At 44.2% G+C, this 18,668-nt stretch overlaps 2 protein-coding genes across 2 annotated transcripts in view; one reads left to right on the forward strand and one right to left on the reverse strand.

The window, feature by feature from the left end:
* The window catches only part of LOC118253776 (guanine nucleotide-binding protein G(q) subunit alpha), a 133,274-nt gene extending 118,678 nt beyond the window's left edge, over positions 1–14,596 (reverse strand). Inside the window, exon 1 of the mRNA XM_035558539.2 lies at positions 14,109–14,596. Within this exon, the coding sequence (XP_035414432.1) occupies positions 14,109–14,244 (136 nt within the window). The 5' untranslated portion in view covers positions 14,245–14,596. The remainder of the gene's footprint in view (positions 1–14,108) is intronic.
* A 113-nt stretch (positions 14,597–14,709) lies between these two features.
* Positions 14,710–18,668, forward strand: part of CEP78 (centrosomal protein 78) — a 57,691-nt gene continuing 53,732 nt past the window's right edge. The window contains exon 1 of the mRNA XM_035558537.2: positions 14,710–14,822. The gene's annotated coding sequence lies outside the window, so the exon portion shown is untranslated. The remainder of the gene's footprint in view (positions 14,823–18,668) is intronic.

The raw sequence follows: 18,668 nt of genomic DNA on the forward strand, positions 1-18,668 counted from the left end.
CCAGCTCTTAAGGATATACCTGGTGCCTCTGCAGAAGATGCAGAATTCCTCATAACAGGCCTCTAAAGTCAGTCTGTCACAAGATGCAACCTCAAGCTGTTTTCATATTTCACAGACTCGCTCAGCAGCTGCTGCCAAGCATTCACTAAGTGCTGCCCATTACACAAAGGCACCAGCATATAGTCATACCGTGCTCATTAGGTAGATGAGCCAAAAGCACTGTGCGTGCAGTAACACAGGAGAAGCCTGCAGGCACCCCCAGGTGCAGGTACAGACAGCTCGGACAGCTATTCCGGTCCACCGCACTATTTGGATGGAAGCAATACCCTGCAAGTAGATCAAGGGACTTTATTTAACACAGATAATGACACCGAAGTTGAACACATGCCTACAGCCATCAGTGAGTAGCCACTGATGACACTTCATTACTTGCTATGAAACAAATTAATCTGTACCTTGCAAGTTATGAATACCTAAATATCCATACTTACTACCCTGACACCCAGTCTGAACATTCCTGTTCCATACCAAAACAGAATAATCTACAGAAAAACTCCCAGATAGGTAAAGAATATATATGATAGAGTTTTGTTCTGGGGACTAGTCACTGGATTACTGTGGAAAATGGAGTTGTAAAATTTGGATAGCTTCCATTTTAAGAAAAGGTAGAAAATAAGAAAAGGTGAAAAAGAAATACACTGAAAAGGCATGCTGGCCAGAGATGTTGGAATATCATAGCACCTTTAAAAGTGACAAATGGGAGAAGGAAAAAAAGGTAAAAATTTAAAGCAGAAAATAAAAGTAACATTAAGTTAATCAATGGAGAAAAATTCAACCATTTGTATAAAAAAACCTAGATGCCTAGTTTAGAAACTTAAAGAATTGCTAATAAATGGATGCAAATTTGAACAGAATGCTATAACTGAAGCAAATATTTACATGAGTGAAAGTTCAGTGATGAGCTTTCCTATACTTCAGAATTGGCTGGCTGCCAGTGATCTTTAGTATTTTGGGTTTAAATTCTAATAGAGAAAAACTGATGCAAAAGCTGGCACCATGGCAAGTGATTAAGTCATAGGTGATGTGACAGACATCTGTGTCCTCAAATACTTAACTTCAATGAAAACGAAAGCAGGATCTCCCACGGCCATGTAGCTGATACTGAAGTTCTCAGGCAAACTACCCTGGCATTTCTGTAAGCATAGAAGTTACACTTTCCTAAAACAGAAAAGCACCATGAAGAAATACTTCTTAAGAAAAAGAACTTGCAGCAGAACTACAGTCAAGAGTAACTTTTACCACATGTGATCATGACTTGATTCCATTTGGTGTGTAAACAAAAGAAGTCCAAAACCAGTAGCATAGGTATGTGACAGGCATGTTGTTTCATGACAGAACTACAAGTAAAAACTGGATATAGATTTAACATGAGAACATACTAATTTCAGAACTTTTTTTGAATAGCTAGACAGCCTTGGTTACACAGAACAAGAAAAAAAAATCAAAGCAATCTTGATAGGTGGGGAGGTAAAAATAGAACATTGTATAGGTACAAGATTTTAGGAAATTTCAAAAACTGCTAATAGAAAGATTAAATTAAGAAACCCTCAGGCTCCACATGAGACCCCACATTTTTAAATGACAAAGCACTTAGAACAGCACTGGTCCCTTGCTAAATTACTCATAGAACACTCATGAACAGAGAAAAATCCATGCATCACTTGCAAATATCTGTTTTGTTTTTAGGAAAACAGATCACATTTATAATGACAGTGAAAGCATCTCTACTATAGCACCCACTGCAGATAAATAAGGCAGAGGATTTACTAATGTTAGAACACTGTTACTCAGCAGTAGTCCAGACATCCCTCAAAGGGAGTTTTAGAAGTGCCTAGGAAGCCACTTTATAATTCTTGAAATAAAGACAGAAAGGGGCGAGGAGAGAGTGAATAGCAGGAGCTATGTGGTTACAACAGCTCAAATAGTTTGGTGTACGAAGTCAATGATTTTGAGGCACTAGGTATATGCTAAGCAAGTGATTTGGGATCATACAACAAATCAACACAGCATGCGTTAAATAAGAGTTTTTTACACAGTAACTATTAAATTACATCAAAAAAGACAACTCTCTTACAAGCAGGATCCCAGCGATATTACGATTAGTGTAAGAGATGTTTTTAAACCACAAAACAGAAAAAAAAAAGAATTATTACTGACAATGCCCATATGTGACATAAGAACTGTGAAACTGTAAATTATGAGGAGGACATGATGCTAAGAATTAATTAGCATAACCTGTCAAACAGAAACAGGCAAAGACTGTGCATCTTGAATACTGTTAAATGTAAAGTTGTTAAACAGGGAATGAACCAACACTGAAAACCCATTATTTTGGCTTTTGCAGAATATTTTACTTATGGCATATAGTCAGCTGAATATGGCTAGTTTAATGCTGTGGCTAAGATGGCTGTTGCATTCCTTGAATGCACCCTAACGGTGGCATCTCAATGAGCAAAAGAGAAATTCTAGTCCTGTACTTCTAAAAAAAAAAATATATACACACACAAATGTTCGATTCCTGTTCAACGTATTTCTGCAATGATGTTGAAGAGCTGGAAAGGAGTCAGAAGAGCTATGCAAATGACTGAAGCATTAGAAAATCCGTCTCACAGTTTAAGTTAGGATCGAGCTATGAACAATCCAAAACTATGGACACCCAGACTGAGCTATGAACACTTTTTCTTTGTTTAAATACCTTCTTTTTGTCCTTAAGGTTGTTAATAAGTGTAATGTTCAAGAAAATGATGAATTTATACCGTGACCTGTGTAGCTGTTTTATTTCTCATATTTTATTTAATGTCAGACAGTAAATTCCATAGTAAACAAACAAGTTAACGGACAGGCTACTAGCTTTTTGTGGAACAACACTGTGTTTTGGCTCAAAAAAAAAAAAAATCTCCCTCCCCAAAAGCAAACAAAAATCACACAAGCAACCTTGAAAGCCATGAATCCAACACCATTATGTATACATATATATAACTAAATGGAAATTATAGTCTAGATTGGTAGGTTGAAATAGTGTTTAACAAAACAAACAAAAACAGAAGTCAACAAAAAACAGTCTTCCTTATAGCTCTAGTTCTAACCACTCCCTAGAGTTTTGGCTCTGTGCACACAAGAATCCTGCAAAGAAGTGGGAAGGTAATAGTGAATTTCATGTCACCATGCAGAAGGAGCTTCCTATCATGCAAACAAGACAAACAAAACACACAAGCATAAAAGGTGATGAGCTGTTTCTCCAACTATGGCTTATTCCAGAAAAAGTCATCATTCCTTCAAGATACAAACAACGAAAATGTAAAACAAAGACATTACAAAACACTGTCATGGTGGGTTTTTCCCCCTCCTTTTTAGGCTGCTCTATTATAAGAATGAGACCTACCAGCTCAACAAGTCACATATACAGTACTACTGCATAATTACCAAGGAAGAAAACAACTTCTTTTGCCTCTTTAAACAATATAAGGTATGTATCTCCTCCTCTTTTACTGGTTTTATATTAATCGGAAAATCCCACAGACAAAGGAACGCCATATAAAAATTTATATACTATGCTTTCCACTTTGTTACATAAAATTGTCCATGAAGGAAGACCACAAATCAAAAGATTCAGCCCAGGTATTTTCCCTGAGAAAAGCTGCATTAACAAAACTAACATGGTAGTAAACCACAAGCCCAAGAACACCTTTACCCAGGGAATGCTTGTATCAGAAGTTTCTTCACAAGAAACAACTTTAAAGCATACATATTAACTTCCCTGTTAAGTGTCAGAGGTTTGCATTTGTCATTGGGAGTACAGCTACAATTAAGCTATTAGCAACGCCTGTACACAGTGTTTATCTGGCTTTGGTTCAAAGGCTAAAATCTTTAGAGATTACCATAACTCTAGTTCTTAACCCTAACTAGATTTAATAATTAATAATAGCATATTTCACTGTTATACAGCCCAACACAGAACAAAATCCCACTGAATCAGAATTCATTATTATCATGTATTACAGATAAAAAGCAAGAATGATGGAATTAGGTAAATAAACCCCCAGAGAACAAAAATTACTCTGGACAAAGAATGTTTTTAGATTCCCATGAGTACAGATAGTATTACCAACCAATTCGAAGACAATCACAAGCCAAGCCATCTCTGAAAGTAAAATATCACTGATGCTAGCATCAGAACTAAATCAAACATGCCTAACTGCAATTATACCTAAATTTCAATGAATCTTAGTCCTATTTCCAGAAAACACTCTATTTTACATTTTGATAAAAGCAAATTTACTCCTAAATTGTCCATTCTGTATTTCTATGAAATCAGCTGCTAGCGCAGGAGAAACAGTCATTTAAGTGACATCCATCTTTTCATGGATCAGAGAAAATGTTTATTATCTCCTTCAATATATTTGCCATTTAATTGCTGAGATGAACAGATACCATAAGGAAACTGAACACAGCACAAAAATACTGGTGTTTCTTCTCAACATTCCAGTCTCACTACAGGGAAAAAAAAGTTCAGATGCAATTTCAGAGGAAAAAAAATAAATATTTGTTCTATCCAGCGATCAAGTGCTGAAGAAATAAAATCTTTATTTTTAGGACATTAATTATTACTAAAGCACTGTAAGTTACAAACCTGACTGAGTTTCAGAGTTGCCAGAGATGTCCCCCCATATTGGGAGGGGGGGGGAAGATCATAAAACATTTTACACATCAAAAATGTTTCTCATGAGGGATTTACATGAAACCCTTTCAACATGATGTGCAGCACCTGTAATTCTCCCCCATAAAAGTTGACTGAAAAGTGACCCAGTTGGTAGATCGGGGGAATGGTAGTGAGATAAAGGCACTCTGATCTCTTTCAGGACTGCACCAGGTCAGCAGTGACCAAGAAGTCAGATGGCTGCTTGGTGGCCTGCACACCAAGATGAGCTCCTCGTGTCTTCCTCGTTCATGACGATCAGGTGCAAGCGTCAGAGCTACTTCCAACAAAAAACAGCAGCACTGGGACAGGACAGATTATTATGGGAAGACAACTGTCGGTCTGCCTGAAAATATTTTGAAGTCTCAGAATCTGACAACACATACACAAAACAGCAAGGAGCAAGAGAAAGTTTAACCATAGCTATTTAAACACAACTGTAGAACCATTTGTTTTGCTTTTGGGGCTTTTTCAACAGCACCACAGAGTATCTCAGTTTCCAGGCTACCATTATTCCCTTTTTACACACACAATAAAAGATGTAGAAGTGGAAAAGTATTGTATGAATCTGTATTATTTCTCTCCTAAAAGATTAACTGAGTCAATTTTTTATTTTTATTTTTTTAGTTTTTGCAAGCACCTTTGAAAGGTTCTCACTATCAACTAAATGCTGGTTTCAACACCTTCTAGACAACATGCTCCACAAGGGGAAACATCAAATCAGACCTGGATGGTAACACAAGAACTTGTTAGAGATACCTGAACAATTTCTTTCATTTTCAGTATTTAATTTCCATTGCTATTACTGCTCTGGTCTTGTTAAGACACAAGCAGCACACTTCATCTCAGTAAACAGAGTATCAGAGAAAAATAAAATTCATATTCAATCCCCAGCTACCCAAGCCTTTCCAGTTCCTAAAAAGCAAAAGGAATTATGATGTCTTTTCCAGCTTCTATGCATTTGAGTTTTGTTGGCTTTACAGGTTAGCAGTTGCTGCCACAGAAACCTTCTCTTTGACATTCTGTATGACTTCCATTTACCCAGAAACATGGGCTGGAATAGCCTTAGGCATTCTTTTCCGACATTCTCTAATACGAGCAAGGTAATTAACATCAACACTGAGGACCCAAGAGTTAAAAACAAAACAAAACAAAAAAAACTCTCCAGTGATGGGTTTGTAGAACAAGGAAAGAAAAGCAAGCCTCGTTAACTTACATAGATGTTCTCATTCTGTACGAGGATTCTTGCCGAAGATTATCTTGCTTCTTTTGAGCCTGCAGCTGGTAGAGCAGTAAGAAGCAGTACACCAGCAGCCAGTGGGGACACACAATACAGCTCAGGTAGAGCAACAGACATACGCACAAGACTAAGCAGTAATGTACACCCCGTGCCAAGTGGAAAGTATGATATAGTCTAAAATGGTGAATTTCAAAACATATCTAAGACAAATTTTATTACATAGCACATTAGTTTCTAAATCTATAAGCATGAAGGTGATTTTTATTTTTGGTTGATATCATGGCTGTATCATAACTACAGCAGTTATTTCTAAGCTCTCAATCCTTGTTCACTGAAAGGATCTGTAACTGGTTAGGTTTCCATCATGTCCAACCACATTAAACGCCTACGGAATAGTTAACCTAAGCTCTTATTTTGGATTCACCTTGAAGTCAGCTAAGTACATCCAGAAAAAAAAACAACAACAAACTTCTGATGCACATTTGGTGACACTTGCCAACATTAGAGCCCTATTTTCAGTTAACTTCAAAAGATTTAAGGATTTAACTCCTTTGATTTCTTTGTAGAAGATTTTAGAAGAAAGGTAAAGAAAATACATTTCAAATGATGACTGCCCTTTCCACACATTTCCTCAGGGAAAACCAAGCCCTCCTTCAATGGATATTTGATAACTGGGGGTGAATCCTGAAGCATTTCAACAGGAACCCCCACCACATTTTCCCAGGTATAAAACAGAAGTCATAGATGATCGATGAAGATGGGACCTTGAGCAAGCATTTACCCTCTTTGTCGAGACACCACACCAGGTCCAGCCCCAGGCACTGCCCAGCCCCATTCCTACCAGAAGCTTCTCCCACGTGCAGAGTGGGTCAACCTGGCTCGTCAGTAACATGGTTCTGAGACAAAGAGCTAACACACAGCTCAGCTGTGCAAAGGCAGCAGCAATACCACCGCTCCTAGCTTTTCCACTTTACAGAATCACAAGGGGTTTCCACTTTTCAGAACCTTTCCGATGTTCTGCTGCTTTATTCAGGCTGTGCACATATTACACATCGCCTCCCCTTTGGGGAAGGATAAGGTGAACCACCACTGTGGGACTTGTCTAAACCACGTCGTCCGCATCTGTAGTTTGCTGGATAAACCACTTGAACAGATTGATAAAGGCAGAATCTTGTTTGATGGGTTTCATTTTTGCCTCTGGCATAGCCACACGCCACACTACCTTCTCAAATGCAGAAAGAAGTCAACAACTGCACTCCCCTGCTGGCAACTGCATCTGTGCACGGGATCTGTGAGAAAACTCTGCAGTACTGACCCAGCTCTGACCACCAAACAGTCTGCAAATTAAACAGTTTGATTATTCCATGCAGTTTGTCCTCTGAAAGCCCACAAAGGCCAAAATCTTTAGACAATCACCCTTCAGTTCAGTCTCTGTATCAATGTTACTTATAGGGGGAACAATGTGCTTTCAGAACACTGAAGATTTAATCTTTAATATAGCTTGAAAAACATTTGGACTGTTCCTGGAACTCTCCCAGTAACTTCTGAACTTTTTAAACTGTGGTATCTCTTAGATTCTTGCCCTCCGGTATTAATGCATCCAATTTCCTTGTTTGGAGTTAACAGCACTTAAAGCCTGATGCATGCTTCCATCTGTGATGCTAAGAACACCAAATACATGTCTTCCTGGGTATTTCGGACATTCAAGATCTTTCTCAGTTTTGCACCACTTTGCTGCTCTTGGTCCAGTCGGACACCTTATAATCATAATTAAAGCAAATAAAAAGTGAATGCTGCAAGACTACCATAATTTTTATTCTTAACAGCTGTTCATACATGGCACTATTTGAGTGTAAGAACAGATCTGTCGTGAGTGTTATGCCATTCAGCAGGGCAAGAAAAAATGCTCAGTGTTTATAGTACTCTGTTACTGCAATAAAGTTAATTACCATTTATCACATCTACTGCATAATGTTATTTCACACCTTCTTGGGATTAATTTTGCAGATTGTCATATTATTTCAAAAGAAATACTTTCCCTTATGAAATTGGCGTTGCCATTATACAACAACAAAAATAATCTGAAGTAGCTAAAAAGTAGTTTATTTAACATGGCATCACATGCCCAAATGTCTCTTCTCAGGAGATTCTTTTGCTCAGCATACACTTTTCCCTTCTGCACTAATTTCATACTGTTTTTTAATGTGAGAGACATATCTGGGGTCCTTTGGCTCTCTGACATATTAATTTAATTTTATTCATCAGAATTCTTTGATTATTGAGGCCCTAAACTAGGTTCCTATTGACGTCAGTGGGTGTAGACTGCTTCTAATGAAGTAAAGCCAAAACAGCAACAACAAAATTAAATATATATTTTTTCTCCCAGCAAAGGTGAAATCAGTGTATCACATTGAGACCAAAGTGATGACTTATATTTTCCTCAAATGAAATGAGCTATATATGATGGAATTCAAAGTATTTTGCATCCAGAATGACACTGCATGTCATTATATGGCCCCTACAGGGTCGTATTAGGAAAATATTCTAAATAAGAGATACTTACCAATCTAGTTACAACACATGCCAGGATGTACATTAAGTATCTGTTCATTTCAACTTTTCTGGTTTAACATAGAGCATAGAAAGCAGTCAATCAAAATACACTACCCAGTATCAGCACTCGCTTGTTTCGTGCACGCAAGTGAAACGCGTGCTATCACCTGACTTCTTTCTGCGATGCAGGGAGACTGCCTGCTTGTGCAGGCATTTCAGATTGTAACACTGAAAGGAGGCGAAGACAAACACAAAGCAGGAATGCAAACAAGACTCCAAAATCTTACAAAGGACTTGGTCACAGGTGCATGCCTGAAATTGATCTCAACTCATTGCCTAACCTATTCTTAACAACATTGAGCACTTCAGGTTATTAACTCCACAAGTGCAGTGTGTTGCAGATCGATAGCAAATATGTAAGTCTTTACTATCACTCCAATTTTGCAGTTGAAGAAACTGAGACAAACAGCTGCAAAACAGCCGCACAACAGCCTACCAAAAATATGCAGGAGATGAATACAACTAGTTCATTTTTGCAAACACAGTTAAGGGCTTCGCTACAGGAAAACATATTTTAACATACTCAAGGTGTACTGGAACCTCTCTGTTGAATGCTGCTCTTCTGAAGATAAAAGCACTGAAACGGACAGAGCGGAAAGCTCATTACGGGGTTTTAAAATACCACCTTACATTGCACTGGTGCGTATGCACAGACCTCCCACCCACCAAGAATTTCATATGAATTTGGCTTTAAAACTGCTGTCTGACAGTTATGGTCAGCAAGCCCAGAAACACTCATAGACAGTTCACGTCAATAACCACACACTGTATGTCTATTTATTATTTAATATTCACATTTCCGTTACGCGACTTGCTCTGCCTGGCTAGTCAAATTTGTACTTAGCAGAAATTTGTTTTTGTTTAGTAACTGCAACAAACTTACAGTTTAAAAAAAAAAAACAACACAAGAACACACCAATGTGTGGCCAGACCTCCAACATTTGGTCATATACATATAAACAGGAAATTCATTTATGTACAGCTTCACAGAATTCTCATTTTCACACATCCACATTCCAAACCACACATCTGAGCGGCAATACACCAGCAGAGATTTACTGCAACGCCTTCTGTAAAAAACTGCCACCCTGCTCTGTCCCATTTCAAGAAACCACAGGCAGCAGCTCAGCTACAGGAAAAATAAGGAAGCTTGCTTGTTTCTCTAGCTGATGAAAAAGTTATATAAAACCAGTGTACTCCATTGTTGGCTTACAGGACTCACTTCCTCTTCAAGTGATTTAAAGAAAGTCTAAGCCCTTGCTAACTCACCGAGTTGTGCATGTGAATCTTTAATTCAGCTGGCAGAGGAAAACAAACGCATACATATCCTGCACGCTTACTGGATATATTCACCCTATGTTCAAAAGCTTCTTTCCACATCAGCCTGGCTGTCATTCACACTAACTCAAATGGCTTATCCTCCACCTGTTTCCTCTGGTAATGCATAGAGAATAAATGGACGTGCATCTCAGGCACCCGTCTTTGCTGACACACCTGTCATCTCACACGTAGGGAACGCAAGCCTCTTAAAAAACGTGTTTTGCACGTGATGATACCAGCAAATAGGGCGGAAAACAGTAAATACACTGTCAGGCCCTCCAACACCTCTTTTGGCCATGGTTTTCACAGACATATAGACATACCTAGCCAACTCACATGATACTGCTAGGTTATTTTCTTACACACTCAAGGCATTTCCCACTGAGAAAACAGCATGTAATGTAAGTACATGCAGTGCACTGACAGAGAACATCCAGGACTGAAGGTTTATGGCTACAAGCTATCATTCAGGACCAAGTGCTGCTTTCTGAGACCATGGAAAATTTCCATGGATGACAGTCAAAATGCTATACAGAAAAATTAGAGCACATGTCTCTAAGTATTTGTTTAAGAATAAGTATGTGTTTTAAGCATATATGTACAAGCATGACAAATGCTGTACATTTTGCTTGGCTTACACCAACATAAAACATTAAAACACCTCATTTCTTTCCAGCTATAAAAATAATATAAGTGTTTTTACTGCTAACAGCAAACAATGGATGGATATTAACAACTTTAAGCTCTGGAGAACAATCATAGGGTTTTACAAAGTGTTTAGCAGTAATGAAATCCAGAAGAATTTGGAAAATACATGAGATTAAAACCAAATTCAGTGGAAGACTGAATTTGTTCCAAAGTGCCTAAATACTACAGCCAAGCTGTGCTAGCAGAACTTCTAGGACGCCTTTGTAACACCCTTCAGTGTATATTTTAAGTTCTGACCTGTTAGAATTACAATAGTAAAAAACAAAAAAAAACACAACCTTTTTTCCTGTTTTAATCTGTTCCAAAAATTAAGCAATGATGCACAACAAAGTACCTAAAAGTGGTATTTTAACGTTTAATCACAGAGGTTTATTTTTAAACTAATACTTAAAAATAATCTTAGCACGCAGTAAAAGTTTTCCAGAAATGACTTAGCATGACTTGAACCCCGATCCTATGAAAAGTAAAAAGATATCATTATTAATACACCAAAGGGCGTACCCAGTACAGCATGTGTGTGTCATTCGGTAACGGTAACTCACACTGTTAGGAGGGAACTAATTCACTTTGCAAGGAAGCACTCTATTTTCCACAGTGTAAAGGGGGGGGACTTCCTAGCCACTAATGCTATTTTTTTTAATTATTATTATTATTTCCACGCACACACGTGTGTATATGTCTGATTTTCAAACAAGAAAAAGTAGAAATCTAGTGTAGATCTGCTTATGTGTGCCTTAAAACCCTTCAGGTAAACAGGTTTTGCACAGACTTGCTGCAAGTGCAGAAGAGCATGCATGGTCAATTAACAAGGCTCAGCTTAGGCTGTGCTAGTTCTCCCCTTTAGATCCAAAGGACATACCTCAGTCCCATTTTCAAAAGCCTTTAACCCACTTATGCTTTTAAGTTCCACAACGCTTTATGAAGTGGGACTGAGGAGATGACACTTTGGGAGAAAAAAAAAAAGTTTGCCTATGTTTACATATAACATAGCTAAGCAATGCTAGTACCTCGAGTCCTTTAAGTTTTGAAGGGAAGAGTCACGTAATGGGACAGTGGGGATCTAGTCAATTCTTAAAAAATAAAAGATGACTTGAAGCAGTTTCCGATATTTTTTGTGCTACCAGTCTCACTGTTTTTAATAAATACTTTTCTACTTCTACAATGTCTTTGTCTATCTCATAACAATACAAATAACCACACAAACAACATAACCTTAATAACCGAGCAACTGCAGATGCTGGGGAAGCGGAGAGAGTGACTAAAAAAAGTCCTGTCATACACCTAGAACAAACCACTAATAAGAAAAGTTTTCCTCAAAATTTGTTTATGAATTGAAACTCAAATCTCTACCCAATCCCACGACTTCAACAGTGGTTCACCACTGTACTGCTTTTTACAAGATGAGATCATTACGTGTTAATCCAAACAGCTGCACAGACACACAGACTTTCGGTCAAACATAACAGAGGGTGACAAAGAGAAACACCAAAAATGAGCACGCAGTAGTAATTTCTGTACTGGTTTCATTACCCAAATACAGCCGCGCTGTTTAGTATAAAGCAGAACATTCACCCCCTCCTGGTTTCTAGTGCCTCTTGCTCACATCTTCATCAGCACATTGCAGCTCCTGGTTTACAGCAATACCTGTCGAAAGCTTTCACAAAGGCAACCTAGTGAGCTTTCTCCAGCACCTGCAAAGGGATGTCTCCTCGCCTATCCTCCTGCCAGGCCACCACCTTCCACGTGGCCCTTGGCAATGCCGTGGGGAAGCCCTAACCTGAACACTCAACATCTCCAGCGGGTGGATCTTGGAAAGCAATATCGGGTCTGCCTGCAGTACCGACTGCAGAAGTGCACCTCTGAACTCCTTCTCTGGGTAGTCTCTGTTGGTCTCATTCGATAGAATTCACACATTTTTGGAAGCTCGGGAGAAACCTCTACCTTCACCACGAGAAATATCAGGAAAATACAGAAACAGTTCGGACTTGAGTAAACAAGTCAAAAACGCCAGCTGCCTCTCCTGAAGCAAATGTCTATGATTTGGTAATTATACTTCAGCATCCATAAAGTTAAACAAATGGAAACTATCTAACTTCTCTTTTATCTCCTCTGTGAATCCTGAAACAGTCACAACACGCACTTCCATCAAGCAAAATTAGGCCAAAATGAGACCAAATGTTGTTACTGCAAGCACTGCATCTGTCTCCACCACTTCTATTCCACACTCGTTAAGGATCCCAGCACCCTCCTCCACACACAGAGGAGAAGCTCTATCTCACAAAGCAGGGAATAACACACTCGTATGAAGCATCAAAATAAACTGTGACTTCTCCTTTCAACCCTCCTTACCTCACAGAGAAGGCAGGTTACTGCCCCAGCATAAACCACATACGTGACCCGTGACAGGAACCCTCATCATCACATCCCGCGTCCTCTCGGCACATCCCTGCTCATCCACACACCAGACACTGCTGCAGACATATTTCAAGGCCTGCGAGCCCTGGGCAGAAGCTGCGTTGCCACCGGCGCTACACAGCAGCGTGGTGCACACTGGATATACGTATTTTAATTCTAAAGGCGTATTTTCACACGAGACAAATTTCTGTCAGATAAACATTGCCTCTGCATACTTGCGGCTCCAAAATAACGATCTCTGTTTTAATGAGGGAGAAGCGATACCACAGATTTTATTTCCTGACCGGTGGGTGGATTCCAGAGGTATTAAAGATCCTGTCATCCTCCTGCATACTTCGGGTTACTCTTCACCTCCCTGTGTGCACGTAGGGCTTTACGGTTTCTTTTTCCTTCCGCTTTTAAAAATCGGTCTACAATCTGAGCACAAGCCCCTTATCCCAGTTTACACCATTAAATAAAAATCACGATATATGAAAAAAAAAAAAAAAAAAACCCGCCGAGCGAGCCAGCAACCCTTGGGAGGCTCGCAGAACAATGCAAACATTAATGCCCGTCACCATCCATCCGCACAGCGACTCCCCCCGCCAGTCCCCCCGTTAATCCCCGCTGCCACCGCGCTCCTACGCCCACCACGGCACCCACCCCCGGGCTCCCCAGCCCTCCTTCTCCTCTCCATTTTGGAAGGCCGCTTCCCTCCCACACCGCTCCCACCCGCAGCCGCCGCCGCTACGCGCCCGGCTGCGGCTCCCCGGCGATGCCCGTACGCGGGGGCACGGCTGGCGGCTCCCCGCCGAGGCCGAGGCCGAGCGCCGAGGGGGAGCCGAGCCGAGCCGAGCCGAGCCGAGCCGAAGCGGCCCCGCCGCCGCCACGGCCCCAGCCCCGCCATGTAAGGCGCCGGCGGCGCCGGCCCGGGGGGAGCCCGGGGCGGCGGCGGCGATGCCCGCGGTGCTCCCCGGCGGCTCCCGGCCGTGCGTGCCGGCGGCGGCCCGCACCGCGCCGAGCCGAGCCGAGCCGGGCCAGGCCAGGCCTGTCCGGGCGGCGGCAGCCGGCACTCACCCAGCAGCAGCAGCTTCAGCTCCCGGCGGGCGTCCCGCTTGTCCCGGCGCAGCTGCCGCTCGATCTCGTCGTTGATCCGCCGGGCTTCCTTGGCTTCCTCGCTCAGGCAGCACGCCATGATGGACTCCAGAGTCATTCTTCCTAGCCGGTTCAGACACAACCCCCACCCCCCTAAAAACGCACGCACTCACAGTCGCACACACTCGCTCGCACGCGCACCCCGCCGCCGCCGCACCAGCCGCGGGGGACGCGGGCGCTCGGTGCCCGGGAGCCCCCGCCGGGCAGGCGCAGGGATCCGCCTCGGTGCCACACGCGGAGAGAGAGAGAGAGGCAGGGCCGGCGGCGGCACGGATCCCCGCTGCCTGCCTCCGACGCCCGCCGCTTCCAGCTCCTCCTCTCCGCGAAATCACGCACCAAACAACACGGACACATCCACCGCGGCGGCAGCGGCGCTCCCCGGCCGAGCCCCGCCGCTCGGCGCCGCCGCCCCTCGCCCCCCTTCCCCCGCGACCACCCCGCCCGCCCGCCGGAGCGCTACCGCCCGCCGAGCCCTGCCCCCCGCCGCTGCACACGCATGTCCCCGCCGCTCCCCTCGCTCGCCAGCCGCAGCCCGGCGGGGGGAAGCCTCCCGGCGAGCGGAGCCTCCTGCCGGGGAGAGCCGCTGCTGGAGAGCTGCCGCCGCCCGGCACGGCACGGCACGGCACGGCCCTGACAGTAAGGACGGGAGAGGGGGCGGGTGGAGGGCAGCCGCCGGAGAGGAAGAGGAGGCAGGCAGGGGCTGGGCTCGCCCGGCTTTTCAATGGCTCGGCTCCGCGGGCGTGGTGAGGCAGGAATATGGCGGACCGCCGCTCCCGCGCTCCCCCCGCGACGGGGGCGAGCGGCCGGGAGGGAGCGGGGCAGAACGGGGCGGCCGCCCCCCGCCCCCGCGGCTGTTGGCGGCGGAGGGGGGGCGAAGGGGGAGAGAGAGCGGGGAGGGTCACGGTGTGCCGGGCCAAATGGCCGCGGGGCGGGCAGGCAGACCGCTGCCCGTGTCCTGCGGGGACCCGCGGGCGCTTCCCGGCGCTGGGGTCGGTGACAGACACCCCCCCCCCCCCCGTGTCACCTCCTGTAGGGGAGCCGGGACGGGTGTGGGGTGTGCTGTGCTGGGGGGCACGGACGGGTTTTCGAGACGGGCGGGGAGGGGAGAAGCCTCCTGCCCACCGTCGGGGGGCGGCTCCCCGCCGCCCCGTCCCCCGCTTCCCTCGGGGTGAAGCCCCGGGGAGCTCGGAGGAGCCCCGAGGAGGAGGCAGGGGATGCCGGCACCGGGAGGGCGGCGGAGTGCCCTTGGCAGCACCTGCTGTCACCTGCTCTGAGCCCGGCTTCCTTAAGCTCTCCCTTAAAAACTTTTCATCCAGGCAGACGGTCCGAGGACACGGCGTAAGGCTGGCAGGGAATTAAAAAGGAGAGCGTAATAATCAGTCCGGTAATGCGGTCAATTAACTTGGAGAGCACCACACATTTTTTCATTACTTTAGAAAATGAATGTCATCCACGTAGATCCGTACCGTATTTTTACATGTAATATATAAAAACGGTCAGTACAACTTGGAGTATTTTTTATAATTACATTTCTTTATCCCTGTAAATCAATTCATAAATCGTAGGCAAAATTCTGTTATTCCGATCATTAATCGGAAATATTTCAGTAAAAGCATCATCTCTATTTTAAAATACATGTGTATGTAGGTATGTCTATCTATATATTTGTCTATCTGCCTTAGCTCATGGTCCTAGGTTAATGCATTAAATTCAATAAAGATATCTAAAGATTGAATTATAGATGGGACTTATGGAAAAATGTGAATAGGCAACCAAATGGGGAAAAAAGAAATTATTTGTGAAATTAATTTGGAATATACCACAATTTATTTCTAAAAAAAGATGAAGATGCATGCAGTACAGGTCACAAGAGATACTCAGTGTATGTGCAGCAGCTTTGTGCCGAGAACGCTGGTACACAGAGTTCCGAGTCCGCAGCAAGCATGATCTGCCATCAGGTCTAAAGGAAGGATAAGAGCAGGTCAATGAATTCACGACCTATGGGTAAGCAGATCAACCTCCTTCGCCGTTCCCCAGATGAAGGGCACAGTGGTCCTTAATAAAAACCACATACCTCAGACATTATTGGAACATTCCCCAGTAGATGAAGTCCAGCACAACTTTCTTAACCAAGAAATAAGCTCAGTGTAGAAGGCACGAACACCGTGTGTACCTCAAACACAAAACTTACATTTAATTTTGCGTTTTTGACAAGACACCCCAGGGGCCATAAATGTAATCTGTATGTACTGCTCCCGTTGACATCATTAGATTTAAAATCTCCGCTGAATAAATATCTTTGGATTTATAATGGCCGAACCATCTAGTTCTGAATCTGTCATCAGCAGATAGCCATTACACACAGTTTTACCCATTTGCTTTGTGACTTTGTGGGAGTCAGAAGAACCCCCATTATGGACCATTACATGATAATAAACCTATGAGGAAATTTCTTTCCAGTCCTCATCTCCATAATGGTTGGCTTCTGTTTTGAAACATGAAACATCCTTTATAAATATTTTATCCTAATAGGAATTATCAGTAAATGACAGATACCATTATTACCCATACAGATAATTATTACCCATAGATACTATCCATACTATCACCTAATCCTGCACAGAGACTTCCTGATAAACCTCCCCTGTAACATTAATAATTTCATATTCCTCTGTCCAAGCAGTCTCCAGTGCGCGGCTCATAGCAACCCGTTGCCTATGAGACGTTTTAATGCTGCTTGCTGCCACAGGAAATTAAAAGTTAGAAGTGAGCCTGACAGGGGGAGCAGAGTATGATATTAAACACGCTGCATCTTCAGTTTTCTTGCTCAGAAGCCAACAGAGATTGGGAAACCACCACTCCATTTTATCATCTATCATTCTTTGCACTCATCTATCCCAGTTTTGAATTGCTTCCTTCCAGATGCTTAAGGATATTCACTGTCACTCTTCACTGTCGCTTCTGCTTCAGATACATTTTCTGAGATGTTCTGAGAGATTCCAAACAGTGTCTGAACTTGGTGCTCCCATGACAGTAAGCCAGCAGATCATGGATTTTCGTAGTTAGTCAGCATACCATCTTAAGCAACAGAGTATCTTGCAAGTGCTTTTTGATTGTCATTGTGCATTAAGAAGACGTTTTCACAGTGCCATGCACAAGTACATCTCACTCTTGTTTTTGAGCACTTAGAGTTAATTTAGAGGCCGTCAGTGTATCTGAGTATAGCAAATGACCCCTCCAGTATGCCCTCCTGATCACTGCTTTTTTTGTTTGTTTGTTCTTTTAGAAGAGCAAACAAATTGTATCGGCTGGTTCTCTACAGTTAAATGAGTAACATCCAGTATTTGCAATTTCCATAGGCTGAAATAATCGGTTTGTTCCGGTATGTGTCGTTTTGACAAATCACCTGAGTGTTTCCCAGCGTTTATTTATTTCAAATTAATAGGTGTCTGTCAGGGTCGTAAGGCTCAGGCAAAGTGACCGGAGTAGGGTTAAAAAAACCCGGTATGGGCTGATTTAATTTATGCGAGGAGTTTTACGGGGCTTATTTCCTTTTACTTTGGATACCGAGAGCTCCTTCCTGACGCCGTATTTCTGCCGAAGCGCAGGACTTGCCCACGATCTGACTCCTCTTGAGGCGCTCCCCGTGCCGGCGGGAGGCGCCCCCTGCCGCCAAGCCGCCCAGGCTCCGGGCCGGGCCGGGCCGGGCCGGGCGCTGCCGCCCGCCCGCTTCCTGCCGCCGCTCGCTTCGAGGCGGAAGCGGCCGCCCGGCCCTTCCCTCCCGTCCTTCCAATCGAGGTCCCCGCCGATGGCGGCCCCAGCCCCCGTTGCACGATGTCGGCGCCTCACGGCCTCCCACAAACCGCCTGCGGGGCCGGGGGGCGCTCCCTGTGAAGTGACACCGGGCGTCCCCCCGCCGATGCCCGTGCCGAGGGGCGCTCCGCTGAGCGAGGGGCTGCACTACGCCGCCCCCGCCGCGGCTGCCTGCCGGCAGAGGCTGAGGAGGAGGGGAGGTGCCATGGCAACCGCGGGGACAGGGACAGAGGCCCACTGCGAGGCTCCGTGGGCGAGGTGGCCCCTGGCCGCTGCACGCTGCGGGGGTGACATGGCCGCCGTGGGCAGGCAGCCCAGGTGCTCGCTCTGCGGGCAGGTGGGGCAGAAGAAGAAGAGGAGGGAGGCTTCTGCCTTCCACCGCCTTGCAGTTCCCTGCCCTGCTCTGCACCGTCGCACCCTCGTCCTTCCTGCTGCCAGCTCTGGCCCTCACTGGCTGGTGTAGCTCCTTAACCCAGCGTGAAACAGTTCCCTTCACTCCTCACCCCTCCATGTTTCTTTGCTCTTGGAGGCTTTTGGCGTTGGTTTCCCAAAGCTTCAGATGAAACTTTGATCCAGTGCAAAGGGAGATGGCTGTTAGGTCATTTGGTGGTCAGACCACTTTCTGTAGCAGTAAGCTGCTGGACCAGCTACCATCAGCCAATGGTTCCC

Source organism: Cygnus atratus, chromosome Z (assembly GCF_013377495.2).
Source record: "Cygnus atratus isolate AKBS03 ecotype Queensland, Australia chromosome Z, CAtr_DNAZoo_HiC_assembly, whole genome shotgun sequence".
NCBI classification, from domain to species: Eukaryota; Metazoa; Chordata; class Aves; order Anseriformes; family Anatidae; genus Cygnus; species Cygnus atratus.